The sequence below is a fragment of the Trichechus manatus genome, unplaced genomic scaffold, assembly GCF_000243295.1.
Source record: "Trichechus manatus latirostris isolate Lorelei unplaced genomic scaffold, TriManLat1.0 scaffold00086, whole genome shotgun sequence".
NCBI classification, from domain to species: Eukaryota; Metazoa; Chordata; class Mammalia; order Sirenia; family Trichechidae; genus Trichechus; species Trichechus manatus.
Window position 1 is genome coordinate 10,535,664 of NW_004444022.1, and position 23,083 is coordinate 10,558,746.

Here is a 23,083-nt window from a genome sequence, read left to right on the forward strand (position 1 = left end):
AAAAAGCTAGAAATAGAAGTACCATACGATCCAGCTATCCCGCTCCTTGGAATATATCCTAGAGAAATAAGAACCATCACACGAATAGATATATGCACACCCATGTTCACTGCAGCACTGTTCACAACAGCAAAAAGATGGAAACAACCTAGGTGTCCATCAACAGATGAATAGATAAACAAATTATAATATATCCACACAATGGAATACTATGCAACAATAAAGAACAATGATGAAGCCGTGAAACACTTATAACATGCACAAATCTGGAGGTCATTATTCTGAGTGAATTTAGTCAGTCCCAATGTATGTATAGATTTTTGAATGTGAAATTAACTTGAGCTGTAAACTGTCACCTAAAGCACAATTAAAAAAAAAAAACAAACAGAAAACAAAAAACGCTGGCAATGTTGTACGGAGACTGGAACTCTTATACACTGCTGGTGGGAATGAAGAATGGTACAACCACTATGGAAAATGGTATGGAACTTTCTCAAAAAGTTAGAAATAGAAATAACATACGATCCAGCAATCCCACTCCTAGGTACGTATCCTAGAGAAATAAGAGCTGTGAAACAAACGGACATAACGTACAGCCATATTCACTGCAGCATTATTCACAACAGCAGAAAGATGGAAACAATCTAAGTGACCACCAGTGGATGAAGGGTTCAGCAAACTGTGGTATATATATACAATGGAATACTATACCATGAAAAAGAATAATGATAAATCTGTGAAACATCTGACAACATGGGTGAATCTGGAGGACATTATGCTGAGAGAAATAAGTCAATCATAAAAGGGCAAATATTGTTGGAGATCAGTTACTATAAAAAATCAAGAAAATGGTTACACACAGAAGTAGTCTTTGATGGTTACCAGGGACGGGAAGGGGAGAGAGGGAAAATTATTAACTAGATAGTAGACACAGTTAACTCTGATGAAGGGAAAGGCAATATGCAGTAAAGGGAAAGTCAGCACAACATGACCAAGACAAGAGAAGATACTGAGAAGAACACAAGAATGAAAGGCAACTATGGTAAATACTATAACATACACAATCCTGCAACAACAGTAATAACAAACAATAATTTATGAATTGATACACAGGTAGATATGTACGCTGAATAGGTGTGGAAGGGCGTATGGGAGTGCATCCATGTGCATATATAGGTTTGGCTGCAGATATGTCTACATACATATTTGTATGGGCTGCAGGTATATTCATATATGCAATAGAGCACACAAGTGGCACAGTCATGGAAACTTCCTAGACATATCCAAACACCTCAAGGGACTGAGTTACTGGGCTTAAAGTCTGAGGACCATAGTCTTTCAGGGGACATCTAGGTCAACTGACATAACACAGTTCATAAAGACAATGTTCTACATCCTACCTTGGTGAGTAGTGTCCGGGGTCTTGAAAGCTTACGAGCAGCCATCTAAGATACAGCTATTAACTACTGGTCTCTTTCTGTCCGGAACAATGGAGAGTGAAGAAAACCAAAGACTCAAAGAAGCAATTAGCCCAAAGGACTAACGGACCACAGGAACCACAGCCTCCACTAGCCTGAGACCAGAGGAAATAGATGGTGTCAGGCTGCCACTACTGACCACACTGACCAGGATCAGAAAAGAAGGTCCTGGATAGAGTGGGAAAAAAATCTAGAACAAAATTCAAATTAATAAAAAAGACCAGACTTATTGGTCCAATAGATACTAGATGAACCTCCGAGACCACAGCCCTTAGACACTCCTATAAGTAGAAACTGAAGCCACTCCCAGAGATCACCTTTCACACAAATAACAGACAGACCTATAAAATAAACAATTACACCTGTGAAGAAAGTGCTCCTTAGAACAATCATCTATATGAGAGCAGAAGAGCAACATCTGCTCAAAAGCAAAGATGAGAAGACAGGAAGGGGAACGGGGACGAATGGAAATGGGGAACAAGGGTGGTAAAGGGGAGAGTGATGATACTGTGGGGATTGCAACCAATGTCATGGAACAATCTGTGTATAAATTATTGGATGAGAAACTCATTTACTGTGTAAACCTTCACCTAAAGCACAATAAAATGTTCAAAAAAAAAGATAAGAGGTTCTGTACTTCACACCAGCAAGGATGGCTACTATCAGAAAAATGGAAATGACAAGTGTTGGTGATAATGCAGAGAAATCAGAACCCTCATCCATTGTTGGTGGGAATGTAAAATGGTGCAGTCACTGTGGAAAAGAGTTTGGAGGCTCCTCAAAAAGTTAAACATGAATTACCATATGACCCAGCAATTGCATTTCTAAGCATGTATCACAAAGAATGTTAAGCAGGGACTCAAACAGATACTTATTATATACTAATGTTCATTGCAACATTATTCAAAATAGCCAAAAGGTAGAAACAACCCCAATGATCACCAACAGATAAATGGATAAACGAAACTGGAATATATACATACGATGGAATGTTATTCAGCCATAAAGAAAAATGAAGTTCTGATACAGGCTACAACATGGATGAACCTTGAAACCATTAAGCTAGGTGAAAATAAATCTGACACAAAAGGACAGCTATTATATGATTCCATTTACATGAAATACCTAGAACAGACAAATGCATACAGCCAAAAGTTTATTAGTTGTTATCAGGGGTTGGGGAGAGGGAAGCATGGAAAATTTTTGCTTAAGGGTATTGAGTTTCTGTTCAGGGTGATGAAAAACATTGGAAATAGTGCTGATGGACGCACAACATAGTGAATGTAATTAATGTCACTGAACTGTACACTTAAGATGCGGATACAGGGTTGTTTAGGTTTTAATAAGAAAATTTTTGCAAAGTGCCTAAAACATAGCATGTGTTCAATGACTATTAACCACGAAGCCTCTATACCTCTTGATTAATGTAATTTTTGCAAAAATTTTTACTTAAAAAACAAACTTGCTATAACATAGACTTTCATACTTTTAAAACAAAAACCTGTGAGGGGGAAAAGAAAAAAAAAACCTACAATAAGAAATTGTGACCTAGCACGTGGGTTGATAATTCTTTATTCTGACATTTTCTATTCCGTTCCCTCTACTCCTAAAACTGCTTAATGAACCACCAACGTAGTGACACTCCAGCTTGAAAAACATTGTTCTAATGTAGAAATTTTATCTATAAAAAAATTCAGTTTGAATATAATTGTATGGTACACAGCCAACATAGGTAGTATTTTAAAAGTATTAGTATATTTAAACTATGTTGGTTAAAGTCTATGCTAGATCATATACTCTTTGAAGCACAGAATGTTTTATAAATTATGTATCTCCTTGATAAATTCTTACATAGTACTTAATATGAGAACTCCAAAATGCTTATTTTAAATTCAGAAATTAAACAAGTTATTGACCTTTATATAATCAGTCTTAAAAATATAATTTGGTAAAATAATGTTCTAAAATAAGATTTCTGATTGTCGTATATTTATATGTAATTTTCCTACTGAATGAGGTAAGGAGATAAGAAAATACCAAACCTTAAAAATAACTAAAAAACATTATCTTTATCAACTATTTTAAAAGGTAGCTTCTCATCTATTTTTGTTGTACAGTCCTGTAGGTTTTGACAAATGGCTAATGTCATGTGTCCACCACTACAGTATCACACAAATTAGCTTCACCGCCCTAAAAATGCTCTGTGCTCCACCCTATTTACCCCTTCTCCTCATGTGAACCCCTGACAACCACTGGTCTTTTACTGCTACTCGTTTTGCCTTTCCCAGACTGACATACAGTTGGAATCATACAGTATATAGTTTTATCAGACTGGCTTCTTTTGCTTAGCAATATGCATTTAGGATTCCTCCATGTCTTTTTATAGCTTAATAGCTCCTTTTTTGTTGCTAAATAATATTTCATTGAATGGATGTACCACCATGTGTTTATCCATTTACCTACTGAAGACTATCTTTGCTGCTTCCAATTTTTGGTAGTTATAAATAAAGCTGCTATAAACATTTGTGTGCAGGTTTTTCTGTGGATATGTTGTCAATACATCAAAGTGGGAACTTACAGGGGGGAATGCAAAATGGCAAAGCCACTTTGGAACAGTTTGGCAGTTTCTTACAAAACTAAGTTAAACACAGGCTTACCATACAACTCAGTAATTGAGCTCCTAGGTATTTATCCATTTTCATTTTAAACAAGATCCATGTGATCACCATTAATTTTACTTTACAACAACTTTATTTGAAAATGAATATCTACCTTTTATAATTTTTATTTTGAGCTGTGTTTTTTAAAACAAATAGTACTGTAATTTTAAACACTTTATTCAATATATTCTTGATCTTAAATTTAAACATGACTGAAACAGAATGAAAGAATATATCTATATATGTAAATCTCTCTCTATATATATACATTCACATGTATAAGATTAGGTGATTATATACACTTATCTCTGAGACTGATTCCCTAACTTACTCATTGTAAAAAAAAAAAAAAAAAAATCAATGTCAGAATAATGCTAAGACTGCTGCCTCATTTAGCTATTTAACTGTATTCAGAGTCCAAAAGAATAAACTGTAAGAAAAATGGAAATAAACAAGGAAATATCATTTTCTATACAAAAAAACGAGAAACATACATACCTATTTACATTACCATACCAAGTTTTTAAGCACGCACTACTCTTCTTTAATTTATAGTCATGTTTCAAACATGACATACATGTTTAAAATGCTGAATTAAAACAATAACTATTTGCTTTTTTTAAAGGGAAAAATGGCAAAATAGAACAAATATAAAACTCATCTAAAAGTTGCAAGATAGAACAAAAAACAAATAATTCAACTCTAAACTAAGACATGTTACATCAAACTCTGGGACTTTGTAATGTTTAAGTATAAAGCCTTAAAATGGTTATCATCCCAGTGGCATACAACAGAATTATAACTAAATATCTAATAGCAATGGTTCAAAAAACAAAAAAAAAACCAGGATCTTGCATTACCTATTGTGTCAGCTTTGCTAAATCTTCGAGTTACAACATTGTTCATGTTTCCATTTTCACAGAGCTTCAATTCTGTGAGATATACTTCTACTTTGCAGTGCTTTACAAACATACCCTGTTCAACCACCTAAAAAAACAAACAAAACGAATCAGTGTTAGCTGTATCGCAATATATTTCACTCTCTCCAACAGCAATATAATTTTCTAAAGAAGCTTTAGAAAAAAATTGTAGATCTCCAATGAAAAACAGTAACTTTTAAAACCTGTCAATATAAAACAAGATATTGGACAGTTAAAATTAAAAAGAAACACTTTGGAAATTTTAGTATTTAACACAATATAAAAAATTATGATATAAAACAATAAAGGCAGTCTACTGATCTAGGCATATACTTTGGTAAGCTATAAATAATAAATACATTCAGTATTTACGATAAAAAAGTTTACCCAAAATGACTATATACAATATACATATATTAATACATCTCTGATTAAGTATGCAAACATACTTTTAGCTTTGCGCACTTGATTCCAAGCAGAAAATCTTTAAAATTTTTAAGCTGTATATACAATTTGAGCTAACAACAGCTATATTATCACTCTGTATGCTAAAATAAATCTTTTAAAATGATAACTCCAAATTACTGTTGCCAAAACATTCAGCTATGCCCCTGTAACTGATATGTTAGTTTTCCATACTAAAATGACTTTGCATAACCTTTAAATACGCACTTAGTACTTCCATGCAAAAAATGAAAAAAAAAAAAAAAAGCTGCTAACCATGCGAATTACAGAAGTATAAAAAAGAGAAAATATGTATACATTTCAGTCACCTTTTAAATAAGTATATTTCCTTTTGATCTTCTAAAGGTTAACTGTAGGATTTCAGTCATGAAGATTGTTTCTGAAAATAGTAATCAGCCTGATATGTGATACATTAGACAAATATGGCAAAAGGGAGGCTCCAAATGACTGTTAGATGTACTCACAAGCTTAGTATCAATTCATTAAAAGACTTACAAACTTTCTTTCCTCTTGCAGAAAAATTATTTTAGCTCAAAAAATTCAAATGCAGTTTATCTAGTATTTACTGTCTAATCCAACACTAATTTTTATAAAACTTTGTCATATATATTCTACTAATCATACCTGTTACATTAAAACCTCTGATATATGTTTAATACAGCCTACATCTTTCCTTCCGTTAATTAATGAACTTAATTCACTTTATAAAATTAACATATAGATTATACCTCTTAACTGATGAGATCTGTTTTAAATCTCTTATGCTAATTTCACTTTGAGGTTAAGAATGTAGAAAAGGATATCATATTATTTAATTTTATAAGAATACTTGAGGCTAAAAGTAGAGAAACTAGAAATCAAGTATTTTTATCAGACAGAAATTTCTGCTCTGGAACTCAATGCCTAAATAAGAATGTTTAAACACTATTACATTAAGGTAACTACTAATCATTGGTAGGTTGCTAAAACCAAGGTAACTAAAGTCCCAATTTTTATGCGGGGAAAAAAAAGGAAATGGAATTATCAACAACAGAGCCTGAAAAAGAATAAACAGGAAAAAATAACAAAAAATATATCCCTCATTATGATGCATAGTGAGGTGTATATCTTCTAAAACAGCAGCTTTCTATGCGAATCAACTTTCATAATACTAACAGACATTCTCCTGAAAAGAATCTGATAGTTTAACTGTCAGAAAGTCTTATAAAATCTTTCAAAACACCAAGATTATAGAAAAATCCACTTTACTTGAATTCAGAATTTATCTCATCATTTTTTCCTCTCCTCCAACAATATCTTACATTGCCACAAACTTCATTATCACTATTTACAATTAAAAAAAAAAAAGACAAAAAAACCCATTGCCATCAAGTCAATTCGATTCCTACTCATAGTGACCGTATAGGACAGAGTAGAACTGCTCCATAGGGTTTCCAAGGAGCAGGTGGTGGATTCGAACTGCTGATCTTTTGGTCAGCAGCCGAACGCTTAACCACTGCACCACCAGGGCTCATACTTACCATACTACTACCATATTTATAGGATACATTACTAATCTCAAAAGTAATGTACAAAAAAGCTGTTTTTTTTTTTTTAAAGAAAATATGAGTTTGTTTTTAAATTATTTGTATCTGCATGGATCGTACTATATGTATGATTAAAGCTTGAATACAACAGAACCATAGTAGAGAAAAATAATTAGCATAGTTATGAATCAGTGTTATCATGAACTTATTAAGGCATTCATATGTAGACTATTTACATAAAGTCTCCTTGCTCCATTGTTCAGGAATAAGAGTAATGTTTCTGAATTATAGATAATAATTAAAATTTTGTTTTCCTAAGTGTATTATAATGCTGTTATATTATTATAAATAAGCGTAAGGTGAATTATGTATAATTAATTCCTTGTCCAAAATTTAAGACTTATGGCTAGGTAAAAATATTTTCATTAATTAATGAACGTAATGAAGGCAAAAGTCTCTTTAATAAGTTAAATTAATGTAGGAAATACAGATTTACACAGAATAAAAATAATTGTAATTTCTACTGGTTCATTTTGACTGTGAATATTTAGAGGATATTCTGTACAAAATCATGAAATGTAATCTGTTCTTCATACTTGTATACAAAAGATAACACAAATGTTAGCTCATTCCAGGTCTCCCTGCCCACATTGGAAACAGAAACAAAAGTAATATCTAAATAGATCTGGTACTATTAAACAATTTTTTAACACCAGGCCAAATATGTAGACGTACTATATTTGAGGCGCTAACTATGTTCATTTTTGAAGAACTTACTGAGCATCTATGTTAATGCTGGCTATACACAGATGAATCAGACCCAGGTAACTATAAAACAACTAAGAAATCACAGGTGTTAATGCATAAGAAACAAATTCCACATATGATACTTCATCCACAAATAATGCAAGATATATTTCTTCTAATACAAGGACTCATACATAACGACAACACAATTATCACACCAAAAATATTAAAAATAATCCTGTGATATCAAATATATAATCGATATTCAATTTCTCCTGCTGTCTCATTTTTAGCATAATGTTTGAATCAGGATCCAAACCAAGTCAATACATTGCAACTGACGAATGTCTCTTAAGTGTCTTTTTTTTTAACCTTTTTTTAATGTGGTAAATGTATATATAACAAAGCGTTTGACAATTCAACAATTTTTACATGTATAATTCAGTGACACTGATGACACTGTTCATGTTATGCAACCATTATAACTATCCTTTTCTGAAGTATGAATGTACAAAGTATGAGTGTATGAAGCACGAATCTAGGAAAATTGGAAGTTGTCAAAAATTAAATGGAATGCTTGAAGATAGATATCTAGGCATTTATGAGCTGAAATGGACTGGTATTCGGCATTCTGAATCAGATAATCATATGGTCTACTACGCTGGGAACAACAAACTGAAGAGGAACGGAGTTGTATTCACTGTCAAAAAGAATATTTCAAGATCCATCCTGAAGTACAAAGCTGTCAATGATAATATTTATATGCTACAAGGAAGACCACTTAATACAACTATTATTCAAATTTATGCACCAACCACTAATGCCAAAAATGAAGAAATTAAATGTTTTTTTAAATTGTGCTTTAGAAGAAGGCTTACAGAGCAAATTAGTTTCTTATTAAACAATTAATACACATACTGTATTGTGACATTGATTGCCAACCACAGGATACGTCAACACGCGCCCCTTCTGGATTTTGGGTTCCCCATTACCAGAGTTGCTGTCCCCTCCTGCCTTCTTGTCCTTGCCCCTGGGCTGGTGTGCCCATTTAGTCTCGTTTTGTTTTATGGGCCTATCTAATCTTTCGCTGATGGGTGAACCTCAGGAGTGACTTCAGTACCGAGTTAAAAGCATGTCTGGAGGCCATTCTCTCAGAGTTTCTCCAGTCTCTGTCAGACCAGTTAAGTCTAGTCTTTTTCTGTGAGGTAGAATTTTGTACTACATTCTTCTCCACCTCTGTCTGGGACCCTCTGTTGTGATCCCTGTCAGAGCAGTCAGTGGTGGTAGTCAGGCACCATCTAGTAGTGCTGGACTCAGTCTGGTGGAGGCTGTAGCAGTTGTGGTTCATTAGTCCTCTTAGACTAATCTTTCCCTTGTGTCTTTGGTTTTCTTCATTTTTCCTTGCTCCACACAGGGTGGAACCAGTGGAGTATCTTAGATGGCCACTTATAAGCTATTAAGACCCCAGACGCTACTCACAGAAATTGAAGATTTTTACCAAATTCTGCAGCCTGAAATTGATTGCACATGCAATTAAAATGCACTGATAATTGCTGGTGATTGGAATGCGAAAGTTGGAAACGAAGGAGGATCCATAGTTGGAAAATATGGCCTTGGTGACAGAAATGACACCAGAGATAGCTTGGTAGAATTTTGCAAGACCAATGATAAATTCATAGCAAAAAACTTTTTTCAAAAACATAAGAGGTGACTATACACATGGACCTCACCAGATGGAATACACAGGAATCAAATTGACTACATCTGTGGAAAGAGACAATGGAGAAGCTCACTATCATCGGTCAGAACAAATCCACGCGCCAACTGTGGAACAGACCATCAACTGCTCATATGCAAGTTCAAGTTGAAGCTGAAGAAAATTAGAGCAAGTCCATAAGAGCCAAAGTACGACCTTGAGCATATCCCACCTGAATTTAAACACCATCTCAAGATGAACTGAACACTAATGATCGAAGACCAGATAAGTTGACGGATGACATCAAACAAGAGAAAGCAAAAGGTCATTAAAAACACAGGAAAGAAAGAAAAGCCCAAAAGAGATGTCAGAAGAGACTGAAACTTGTAGAATAACTAAAGTGAATGGAAGAAATGATGAAGTAAACAAACTGAACAGAAGATTTAAAAGGATGGATCAAGAAGACAAAGTAAACTACTACAATGAAATGTGCAAAGACCGGGAGTTAGAAAACAGAAAGAGAAAGAACATGCTCAGCATTTCTCAAGCTGAAAGAACTGAAGAAAAAATTAAAACCTTGAGTTGCAATATTGAAGGATTCTATGGGCAAAATACTGAATGATGCAGGAAGCATCAAAAGAAGATGGAAGGAATACAGTCCCTGTACCAAAAAGAATTCATCAACCTTCCATCACTTCAGGGGGTAGCATATAAGCAAAAACCAACGGTACTGAAGGAAGAAGTCTGAGCTGCACTGAAGGCACTGGCAAAAAACAAGGCTCCAGGAATTGACGGACTACATATTGAGATGTTTCAACAAACAGATGCAGTGCTGCAAGCTCTCACTCATCTCTGCCAAGAAATTTGTAGACAGCTACCTGCTCAACCAACTGGGAAAGATCCATATTTATGCCCATTTCAAAGAAAGGTGATCCAACAGAATGCAGAATTATTGAACAATATCATTAATATGATATGCAAGTAAAATTTCTCTGAAGATAATTCAAAAACAGTTGTAGCAGTATATTGACAGGAAACTGCCAGAAACTCAAGCCAGATTCAGAAGAGGATGTGGAACGAGGGATATCATTGCTGATAACAGATGGATCTTGGCTGCAAGCACAGAATACCAGAAAGATGTTTACCTGTGTTTTATTAACTACGCAAAGGCATATCACTGTGTGTATCACAACAAATTATGGATAACACTTCAAAGAATGGGAATTCCAGAACACTTAATTGCACTCATGGAAAACTGTACACAGATCAAGAGGCAGTCATTCGAACAGAACAAGAAGATACTGCAGGGTGTAAAATCTGGAAAGGTATGTGTCAGGGTTGTATCCTTTCACCATACTTATTCAATTTGTACACTGAGCAAATAATCCGAGAAGCTGGACTATATGAAGAAGAACGGGGCATCAGGATTGGAGGAAGACTCATTAATAACCTGCGTTATGCAGATGACACAGTCTTGCTTGCTGAAAGTGAAGAGGACTTGAAGCACTTACTGATGAAGATCAAAGATCACAGCCTTTAGTATGGATTACACCTCAACATAAAGAAAACAAAAATCCTCACAACTACACCAAGAAGCAACACTGAGATAAACGGAGAAGATATTGAAGTTGTCAAGGATTTCATTTTACTTGGATCCACAATCAACGCCCATGGACTCAGCAGCCAAGAAATCAAACAATGTACTCCACTGGGCAAATCTTCTGCAAAAGATCTCTTTAAAGTGTTAAAATGCAAAGATGTCACTTTGAGGACTAAGGTTCGCCTGACCCAAACCAAGGTATTTTCAATACCCTCATATGCATTCCACAGCCAGATAACGAATAAGGATGATTGAAGGAGAATTGATGTATTTGAATTATGGTGTTGGAGAAGAATACTGAATATACCATGGACTGCCAAAAGAACAAACAAATCTGTCTTGGAAGAAGTACAGCCAGAATACTCCTTAGAAATTAGGATGGTGAGACTTTGTCTCACATATTCTGGACATATCAGGAGGGACTAGTCCCTAGAGAAGGACATTATGCTTGGAAAAGTAGAGGGTCAGCAAAAAAGAGGAAGACCCTCAACAAGACGGACTGACACAGTGGCTGCAACAAGGGGCTCCAATGAACCAACGACTGAGAGGGTGATGCACGACTGGGCAGTGTTTTGTTCTGTTGTACACAGGGTCGCTATGAGCTGGAACCAACTTGATGGCACCTAACAACAACATCCTCCTCCCTTTCTCCCGATAACCACGAATACCGTATTTTTACACAAATTACACATCTATTTTTGCCAAGTGTGTGCCCACCACCTCCCCCAGGCATTTTTGCAAGTGTAGTATGCTAATTTTTTTTACAGTAACATGTAAAAAAAATTGCCATAGTGGTGCGTATGAAAATACCTTGTTGGGGGAGGGCACTGTTGGCAAACAAATGTAGAAGGTGCGTGTTATTTGTGTAAACTATGGTAATCTTTGGTTTGTATATATTTTTTTATTTCATATGAATGAGATCATACAGTATTTGTCCTTTTGTGACTGACGTATTTTGCTCAGCATGTTTTCAAGGTTCATCTATTGTGTGGCATGTATCAGGATATCATTTCTCCTTATGGTTGAATAATATTCCATTGTATGTATATAGCACTCTTTGTTCATCCATTCATCTGTTCATGGACATTCTGATTGTTTCCACCTTTTGGCTACTGTGAAAAGTGCTGCAACGAACAGTGATGTACAGGTTTCTGTTTGAGTTCCTGTTTTCATTTCTTTTGGGTATATGCATAGGATTGGGATTGCTGGGTCATATGGTGGTTCTTTGTTCAACTTTTTGAGGAACTGCTAAACTGTTTTCCACAGTGGCTATACCGTTTCACATTCTCACCAGCAATGGATGATGGTTCCAGTTTCTCCACTTCCTCACCAACAAATGTTGTTCTCATTTTTATGATTATTGCAAATCTAATTCGGTGAGGTGGTATCTCATTATCGTTTCGATGGCACAGTGGTTAAGAGCTCAGCTGCTAACCAATAAGTCGGCAGTTTGAATCCACCAGCTGCTCCTTGGAAACCCTACAGGGCAGTTCTACTCTTTTCTACAGGGTCGCTATGAGTTGGAATCAACTCAATGGCAACCGGTTTGGTTTTTTAAATGGCTAATGGCATTGAACATCTTTTCATGTACTTGTTGGCCATCTGAATATCCTCTTTGGTGAAATGTCTATTCAGCTCCTTTGCCTATTTTTTAACCGGGTTGTTTGTCTTTTTGTTGTTAAGTTGTAGGAGTTTTTAGCTTGTGGGTGGCATATAAGGTCTTAGGCAGACTTGGCAGACTGGAGGGCTGTGTCCCTTAACTTGTGAGGTTTGACCTAGCTCCAGGTGGTTAGGAAAGATGAAGAAGTGTTGCATGTGCAGCTTATGTCGGGAAAAGAAGTGGAACAGAGAGGGATAGAACAGAATTGAATTGATCTTTACACATTTGGCGTCAGAAAAGTGGAAACTGACTTGATTTTCCTTGCAGGATCCTTGGGCGTAGTTCCTTAAGCTCTTCAAATACATTTCCTCTTGACCTATAGACCTGTGAACTAAGAGACAAGTTTTCTGCCCAACAAATACTCAAAATAGAATGGTGAGATGAGCACAAAATAACCATTTAGACCTTCCTGTTAAAAAGGGGAAACTGGGGGCACAAAGAAGTCAATGGCTCAAATCAATTCTGAAATCCCACTGGGCAAATATTGGAAGTCTTTGATTAAGTCTCACTTCTACCCTTGCCTGAAAATGACTCTTCATAACACTTCCTTCATTCTTCATGAAAGTTAACATATGTTTGTAGTTGAGTTAGTTCTCAGCCTGATTCTTGCTTGCAGAAGTCTGAGTGTCAAAGGCCACTTTCATTTTACACTGTCTCTGCTCCTTTCAGTCTAAGCTGCTGGTGGTTCTGGTGATGTAATTCTTTTGAAAACACTGTGAATCTCCTATGGATGTTATTGGAGTTCATTCTGTTAAACAAAAGCCACACCCACAAATATCCTCTAGATAAACCCTTCTCTACGTGGTGGCGCAGTGGTTAAGAGCTTGGCTGCTAACTGAGACGTCAGCAGTTTGAATCCACCAGCTGCTCCTTGGAAACCCTATGGGGCAGTTCTACTCTGTGCTATAGGGTCACTATGAGTTGGAACTGGTCGATGAAAATGGGTTTGGTTTTTTTGGCTACCTACGGTTTATGCTGAGAAGATTGAAGGACAACTGCCCTTTAGCTTCTTAGAAGCCCTATTATTTGATTGAGAGGATCTGTGAGGCATACCCTTGAATTCTTTAGAGGGTCTTTCGTCTCAATGATACTTACTGTGAAGCACCATCTTCAATCTTTCTAAAGTCTTGACAAAGGATTTTACAGTCACACCCTTGGTTTCAACTGCAGACCATACTTTCCTGAAGTGCCCTGGGTTTGATATTTAATCAGAATCATTTCTTAGTTTTAGCATCATTTGTTATTTGGAGAGGCTAGAAATTTTCCAAACTAGTAAGTCTTGGCTCCTTTTTATTTAACACTCCTCTCTTTAGCTTGCGGTCCCTGGGTGGCACAGATAGTTTGTGCTCGACTACTAACCTAAAGGTTGGAAGTTCGAATATACCCAGCGGCGCCATGCAAGAAAGTCCTGGTGATCTGCTTCTGTAAAGATTATCCATTGCCGTGGAGTTGATTCCGACTCATAATGACCCTATAGGACAGAATAGAACTGCCCCACAGGGTTTCCCAGGAGCAGCTGGGGGATATGAACTACCAACCTTTTGGTTAGCAGCTGAGCTCTTAACCACTGTGCCACCAGAGCTCCCTGTAAAGATTAGAGACAAGAAACCTCTATGGACCAGTTCTACTCTGTAACACATGGGGTCGCCATGAATTGTTATTGTAGATGGCCACGGGCTTGGTTCTTTAGCTTATCCCTCTCCTCTTACACCTGTCTGTAAAGAGCAAGAAGAAAGCAAGCAGTACTTTCAACACTCGTAATAAATTTCCTTTAGCTAGATCCCTAGTTTGTTAGATATATTTTTCACTTTCCAGTTTACTGTTAGCAATATGTAGCTAAACTTTCTGCTACTACATAACAAAGATCACTTTTCTCATTCACTTTTGGTGAATATCACTTTGATAACCTGATCCTATTTCCCTGTGTTTGAACATTTAGGTTCTCCTCTAACATTTTATTATTACAAATAAAGCTGTTACGAATATCTTGAGCAAAATCCTTTGTTTTGATATTATACATTATGTTCTTAGTATAACCAAAAACCGAAACCATTGTCATCGAGTCGATTCCGACTCATAGCAACCCTACAGGACAGAGTAGAACTGCCCCATAGCGTTTCCAAGGAGTGCCTGGTGGATTTGAACTACTGACCTTTTACTTAGTAGACAAGCTCTTAACCACTGCGCCACCAGGGCTCCCAAAATCTAGTTGTTGGGTCACATACCATTTGCTTTATATCATCAAACTGCTTGCCTTCCAAAAGGGTTATAACAATTTATCCACCCAGTTCAATGCTTTAAAATGTCTGTTTTACTAGCAGCTCTTTGCATTCTCATTTTAAAAAAATCTTTGCTAATTTGATAAACCCAACATGAAATACTGTTTCAATTCATGCTAAACGAAGGGTTGATGGTTCTAACCAGTCCAGAGGCTCTGTGAGAGAAAAGACCTGGCAATTTGCTCCTGTAAAGATTATATACTAAAAACCCTATGTGGCAGTTTGACTCTGTCACGTGGAGTCACTATGAGTTGGAATCAACTCAACATCACCTAACAACAAGCTCTGTTCTGAGCACCTTACATATTAAATCACTTAAACCTTGCAGAAAACTCTGTGAGGTATTATCCCCATTTTACAGATGAGGAAATAGGGACAGAGAGGTTAAGATGTTCAGGAGTTTTCACAAAGTCACGTGAGGATACAAACTTAGGCAACCTGACCCTGTTTTCTTAACCACTTGCTGCACTGATTTTTTTTAATGAAACAATTAGAAAATAACGAAGTAACGAAAAGCTGAAGAAATATTTTGCAATATAAAAAATTTTTAAACTTCAAAATGCAGTATATTTTTATATTCTTTAAAGTTTTATAATTATAGTCTACCTGCTGCCACTGAGTTGATTCCGACTCATAGTGACCCTACTGGACAGAAGAGAACTACCCCATAGGTGTTCCAAGGAGCAGTTGGTGGATTCGAACTGCTGACCTTTCGGTTAGCAGTTGAGCTCTTAACCACTGCGCCACCAGGGCTCCAATTTTAGTCTAGAAACATTAAAAAGGACCTGTTTTCTTAATTCTTTTGAATTAAAAAATCATTTATAAACGTGAGAGTGTTGCTATAATGGAAGAATATCAAATATTCAAAGTAGATCTATCAACTTTACACAGTATTTGATAGTTTAATGAACTGGGGGTAGTTTAATGAACTGGGGGTAGGGTGGGGCAAAAAGAGGGAAAGGGTGGGAGCAGAATCTTTTGGTATAATTATTTGAACTATTCAAGAAAAATAATATTTATAACCAGTTATTCTTAAAATATACCTTTCTTGCTATTGGCTCCTGACCTTCCATCAACGTGTACCAGCTGACAAGTTTATTCCAGCCCTCAGTTGGCAACAGTATGTAATCCAATTCATCAATAAGATGTTCCTTAAGTGACTGTGCGTCACCACCTGCCAAAAAGAAAAACAACCTCAATACATAAAAGAACCAACAGAACATACCGCTAAGTATTTTGGTTGTATACATTACAAATTAAACTCATAAAAACTAATTTTCTTTAAATATTTAAAATAATGAGTTTTGAAGAAAGCTCTGAAGAGATTTAAACCTGACCCTACATATTTCAAAATAAACTGCTGTTCTAAAAAGTTTCAGTATGTACCATTAATCCACTAACAAGTGTTTAAAAACATAATTTTTCTTTTTACTGGGCTCTTAGGAAAAAAATCCTACAGTGTAGTTGTTAGCTAAGGAGCTGAAAGAAGAGTGTTTCCCAAATATTTCTAGTATTACTCCATATGATAATAATCGTAATTCTAACATTAGCTGATGGAAGAAATTCAGAAGCAAATCAGTAAACTTTTACAATGACTACAAGGCACTTGGGCTGGGAACCATGATGGAAAAAATAAAAGGGCATCATGTGAACCAACTCATTACTCCAGATGGCCCATGATCTGGATTCTTCCCAAGACCTAGAATGACGGTAGTAGTTGAAATGTTCTAATTCTATGATCCACTTTCAAATTTCTGGTTAAACTAAAAAAATTTAGTAGGGCAGACCAGAGATCTAGAAGCTATACCTTGAGTCATACCTGTATATTGCATTTCTAATCTGAGATTGGTATCTGGTCCTTCACCTGAATTTCCAGATCAACTAAAAGTTTAGAAACAGAAATAGTTCACTGAGTTATATACTATATAAAGGAGATTATCTTGTTCTGAGCCAGTCTTAACAAACTATGGGAAGCAAAACTGTTCTTGGTAGAGTTTCAATAATGAGAACATATTTTTCCTAATAACATATAATAAGGGATTAAAAAAGTTATTTATTCTTTTAAGATTACTCCGTGGTCACAGAATCATACTAAACTTTGAGACAAGGATGTTTTATACAGAACAAAAATGGGAAAATCCTGAATTTCGTAACACAAACATCAATAACAGATTCAAACTAGGTTCAATTTTTAAGCCTAGTTTTTTGTTAACCTTAGTTGTAATTTTTTAATTCTTGATGGAAACTGATAATTTAGAACACTTTTTCAGAAACTCTCTGAAGGTGAAAGAAATACACATTCTAAGCCCCCACTATGCATCATGTACTATGAGACAAATTACAGCAAATAACCATGTTATCTCAGTCAGTCCTCAAACAATCTTTAAGATAGGTATTTCCAGTTTAGATTAGAAAATAGATTCAGGGATTTTGAATAACTTGCCCAAGGTCGCAAGTACAGGAAATTGCAGGTACTGTTGAAGGTATTACTATAGAAAACCATATTATATCAAGTTAATTCTCAAAACGACACTATAAGGTAGACATCTCCATTTTAATTAGTGAATAGATTCAGGGATGTTGAGTAACCTGCACCCAAGGTCATACATACAGAAAATTGTTGAGACTCGACTCAAACACAATTCTTTTGATTCTAAGACCTATTCTCTTTCCATTATAACATATTTCTTCAAAGTAAACTTAACAGGAAAAAAAAAATTAAACAATTATTTCTATGTTGTTTTCCACAATAACTAAAGAATTTGGGTAAATGATTTTATATGTAGCAGAATCTAAATAGTAATTTATATCTAGTGTACATAAAGAAATGATCGATCCAATTTTTAAGGGGGGAAACCCTCAAACTAAATACATAACTGATATTTGTTAGTTGTTGTCATTTGGCAAATGATATACAATAAACTGCAATATTTTAAGTGTTCAATTTGATAAGTTCTGACATACCAATACACGTGTAAAACATTATAACTACTAAGATGATGAACATCCTTCACTCTCCAAAGTTTCCCTGGGCCTCTTTGTAACAGCTCCCTCCTGCCCATCCAGGTCTTATCTTCTTGTCCCCAGAAAACCACTGACCTGCTTTCTGCCAATATATAATAATTTGCATTTGCTAAAATTCTATATAAAAATAGTATCTGTCATAACAGACAACTTTGCACTTTTCTAGAATTTGATATAAAAATAGTCTGTATTCTTTTTGGCTTGGCTTGGTTCACTCAGAATAATTATTTTGAGATCTACTCATGTTTTTGCATTATAATAGTTCATTCCTGTTAATTGCTGAGTAGAACCCCATTATATGGATATAGTACAATTTGTTTATTCATTCAGCTGATTATATGCATTTGAGTTGTTATAATTTTTTTCTACTATAAATGACACTGCTGGTGGAAAGAGGGAGTGTGTGGTCACATTGTAGGGATTCCAACTAATGTCACATAACAATAAGTGTATAAATTTTTGTATGAGAAATTAACTTGAGCTGTAAACTTTCACCTAAAGCACAGTAAAATAAATAAATAAAAATAACACTGCTAAGAATATCTGTGTACAAATTTTCATACGGACATAAGCTTACATTTCTCTTGCATAAATAACTAGGAGTGGAATGGCTGGGTCCTATGGTAAATGTATGTTTAACTTTTTAAGACAGAGGGAGACTATTTTCCAAAACAGTTGTACTGTATTACACTACCAGAAACGGAATATGGGAGTTCCACCTACTCCACATGCTCATCAACACTTGGTATAGGTTGGTCTTTTAAATTTTATCCATTTTAATTAACCACTTCTTTGGTTAAGTATTTGTTAAAATCTTTTACCTAGAAGAACCAGATGCCGCCCAGCTACCACCAATCACCACCCTGACAGGGAACACAACAGAGAGTCCCTGACAGAGCAGGAGAAAAGTGGGGTGCAGAACTCAAATTCTAGTAAAAAGACCAGACTTAATGGTTTGACTGAGACTGGAGGCACCCCGGAAGACACCGCCCCCGGACTCTCTGTTAGCCCAAAACTAAAACCATTCCCGAAGCCAACTCTTCAGACAAAGATTAGACTGGACTATGGGACATAAAATGATACTCGTCAAGAGTGTGCTTCTTAGCTCAAGTAGATACATGAGACTAAATGGGCATCTCCTGTCCAGAGGAGAGATGAGAAGGCAGAGTGGGTCAGGAGCTGGTTGAATGGACCCGGAAAATCCGGGGTGGAAAGGAGGAGTATGCTGTCACAGTATAGGGAGAGCAACTAGGGTCACATAACAATGTGTGTATAAATTTTTGTATGAGAGACTAACTTGAATTGTAAATTTTCACTTAAAGAACAATAAAAAATTTAAAAAAATTTGCCTAATTTTTCTACTGGATTTTATGTTTTCTTAAAATTGAGTTTTAAAAATTCTTTACATATGCTGCATACAAGTCTTTCATCAGCTATGTGATTTGCAAATATTTTGTCCCAAACCGTGGCTTATTTTTTCATTCTCTTAATAGTTTTATTTGAAATCCAATTTATCCTTTTCTTTTCTTTTACCAATCATGCTTTTTATAGCATACCTAATAAATCTTTGCCTAATACAATTTTTTTTTAATATTTTATTGTACTTCAGGTGAAGACTTACAGAACAAATAGTTTCTCATGAAACAGTAGTACACGTTGTTTTACGACATTGGTTAACAACCCCACAACATATTAACCCTCTAACTTCTCAACATTTGCCTAATAAATACAATTTTACAAAAATTTTCTCCTACAAGTTTTATAATTTTCATTTTTCCATTTAGGTCTATGATCTTTTTTATTTTAATTTGCATATAGTACCAGGCATGATTCAAAGGGTTTTTTGCAAAAGGATATCCAAATGTTTACCAAAACTCACTGCCGCCAAGTTGATTCCAACGCATAGTGACCCTATAGGACAGAGAAGAACTGCCCTATACAATTTCCAAGGCTGTAATCCTTACGGAAGCAGACTACCGCATCTTTCTCCCGAGGACCGGCTGATGGGTTCCAACTGCCAACCTTTCAATAAAGTCAAGTGCTTTAACCACTGCACCACCAGGGCTCCTCATCCAAATGTTTAAGTACCATTTATTTAAAAAAAAAACTATCCTTTCTTTACTCAGTTGTTCTTTTATCTTCATCTAAAATTGACCAGATATGCGTCAATCTATTTCTGAACTCTCTATTCTGTTCAAATGATTTATCTTTATGCAAATATCAGACTGTCTTGATTACTGTACCTTTATATGATAATCTTGAAATTAGGTACTGCAAAGTCCTACAATTCTTTTTTTAATTCAAAGTTGCTTTGGCTAAGTCCTTTTCATTTCCATATGAATTTTAGAATCAGCTTGTTACTTTCTACAAAAAAGCCTACAGGACAACTGAATATCCACATGCAAAAGAATGAAGGTGAATTGTTACCTCACACCATATACAAAAATGAACTTAAATGTATCAAAGACCTAAATTTAACAGCCAAAACTACAAACTCTTAGGAAAAAAAAATCTGCCAGGTCTTACATTAAGCAGTGCTTTCTTACATACGACAGCCAGAGCACAAACAACCAAAGAAAACATAAATTGGACTTTATCAAAATTAAAAACCTTTGTTCTTCAAAGGATACCATCAAGAGAGTTTAAAGAAAAAAAAAAGGAAAGAAAAAGAAACAGGAGAAAATTTTTACAAATCATATATCTGATAAGAATCTAGTATCCAGAATATATAAAGAGTTCTTACAACTCAATGATAAAAAGAAAAAAACCCAAATAAAACTTGGGCAAAAGATTTGAACAGAAGTTTCTCCAAAGACAATATACAATAAACACAAGAAAAGATGCTTAACATCACTGATCACTTGAGAAACGCAAATTAAAACCACAACCATATACCACTTTACACCCACTAGGATAGCTATCCTTAAACAAACACACACACACACACATGAAATAACAAGTGTTAGTGAGAATGTGGAGAAACTGAAACCCTTTTCCATTGCTGGCTGGGAATGGAAAATGGTGTAATCGCTTGGGAAAACAAGTCTGGCTGGTCCTCAAAAAGTTAAACATGAAGTTACCATAAGACTCAGCAATTCCAATGTCAGGCATATATACACAAGAGAAAGGAGAACATATGTCCACACAAAATCTTGCACACTAGTGTTTATAGCAACAACATTCATAATAGTCAAAAAGTAGAAATAACCCAAGTGTCTATCAACTAATGAATGGATAAACTATGGCATATCTATACAATGGAAAACTATTCAGCCATATAATGAAGTACTGGTTCATGCAACAACTGGATGAAATTTGAAAATATGCCCAGGGAAAGAAGGCAGACATAAAAGGCCACATATATTATGATTCCATTTATATGAAATATCCAGAATAGGCAAATCCACAGAGACAGAAAGTAGATTAGTGGTTGGCCAGGGCTTGGGTAACTGGGAGTGACTCCTAATGGGTATTTTTTTGGGGTGGGGGGGGGGAAATGATGAAAATGTTCTGGAATTAGATAGCAATGGTTGTACAACTTTGTAAACGCCACAGAACTGTACACATTAAAAGGATGAATTTTGTGATATGTGAATTCTACCTCAACTTTTAAAAAGCCTACTAGAAATGCAATTGAAATTGTGTTAGAAGTGAAGAATGGGAATTCCAGAACTCTTAATTGTGCTCATGAGGAACCTGTACATAGACCAAGAGGCAGTCGTTCAAACAGAACAAGGGGAAGCTGCATGGTTTAAGTCAGGAAAGGGTGTGTCAGGGTTGTATTCTTTAACCATACTTATTCAATCTGTATGCTGAGCAAATAATCTGAGAAACTGGACTATATGAAGAAAAACATGGCATCAGGATTAGGGGGAGATTCATTAACAACCAGCGATACGCAGATGACACAATCTTGCTTGCTGAAAGCGAAGAAGGCTTGAAGCACTTATTGATGAAGATCAAATACTACAGCCTTCAGTATGGATTACACCTTAACATAAACAAAAGTCCTCACCAGTGGACCAATAAGCAACATCACGATAAATGGAGAAAAGACTGAAGTTGTTAAGGATTTCATTTTACCTAGATTTACAATCAACACCCATGGAAGCAGCAGTCAAGAAGTCAAACACTGGCCAAAATCCTGTGCAAAAGACTCCTTTAAAGTGTTAAAAAACAAAGATGTCACCTTGAGGACTAAGGTGCACCTGACCCAAGCCATGGTATTTTCAACTGCCTCATATGCAGGTGAAAGTTGGACAATGAATAAGACCAAAGAAAAATTGATGCCTCTGAATTATGGTGTTGGCAAAGAATATTGACTATACCACGGATTGCCAGAAGAACAAACAAATCTGTCTTGGAAGAAGTAGAGCTGAATGCTCCTTAAAAGCAAGGATAGTGAGTTGTCTTGGGCACTTTGGACATGTTATCAGGAGGGTCCAATCCCTGGAGAAGGATGTCATGCTTGGTAGGGGGTCAGTGAAAAAGAGGAAGACCCTCAACAAGATGGAATGACACAGTGGCTCCAACAATGGGCTCAAACATAGCAAAGATTGTGAGGATTGTACGGGATCCGGCAGTGTTTCATTGTGTTTTTCATAAGGTTGCTATGAGTGGAAACCAACTAGATGGACCTAACAGCAACAGTAATGTGATTCAAAATTGTGTTGAAACTGCACTGAATCTATGGGTTGATTAGGGGAAAAAGTGATGACTTAATATTGAGTGTTCTCATCCATAAACATAGTTTTCCTCTTTATTTAGGTTTTATTTAATTTCTCTGAGCGATGTTTTGTAGTTTTTGGTGTACAGAACTTGCACCTATTTTGCCAGATTTAACTGTAAGTATTTTATATTTTTTGATGTTATAGGGTCACTATGAGTTGGAATCGACTTGACGGCAATAGATTTTTTTTTTAATTATAAAATTGATTTTACAAATTTCAATTTTTGTTAGTACACTGTTAGCGTATAAAAATACAACTGATTTTTGGGTAATAATTTAACTGATTTTGTATTATGTAC

At 35.5% G+C, this 23,083-nt stretch overlaps 1 protein-coding gene across 15 annotated transcripts in view; it reads right to left on the bottom strand.

Annotated features, from left to right (window-relative positions):
* Positions 1-23,083, bottom strand: part of USP15 (ubiquitin specific peptidase 15) — a 179,031-nt gene that overhangs the window by 93,630 nt on the left and 62,318 nt on the right. For 10 of the 15 annotated variants that reach the window (XR_002824880.1, XM_023736119.1, XM_004381562.2 and 7 more), the window contains 2 exons: positions 16,075-16,205; positions 4,999-5,125 (listed from right to left, as the gene is read on the bottom strand). Coding sequence is in view for 12 of the 15 variants with exons in the window: in XM_023736119.1 (XP_023591887.1) it covers positions 4,999-5,125; positions 16,075-16,205 (258 nt within the window). In the remaining 3 variants the exon portion in view is untranslated. Of the gene's footprint in view, positions 1-4,998; positions 5,126-5,831; positions 7,889-12,705; positions 13,084-16,074; positions 16,206-23,083 lie in introns of those variants that run through there. The other 5 variants (XM_023736122.1, XR_002824882.1, XR_002824881.1 and 2 more) reach the window with 5 other exon arrangements.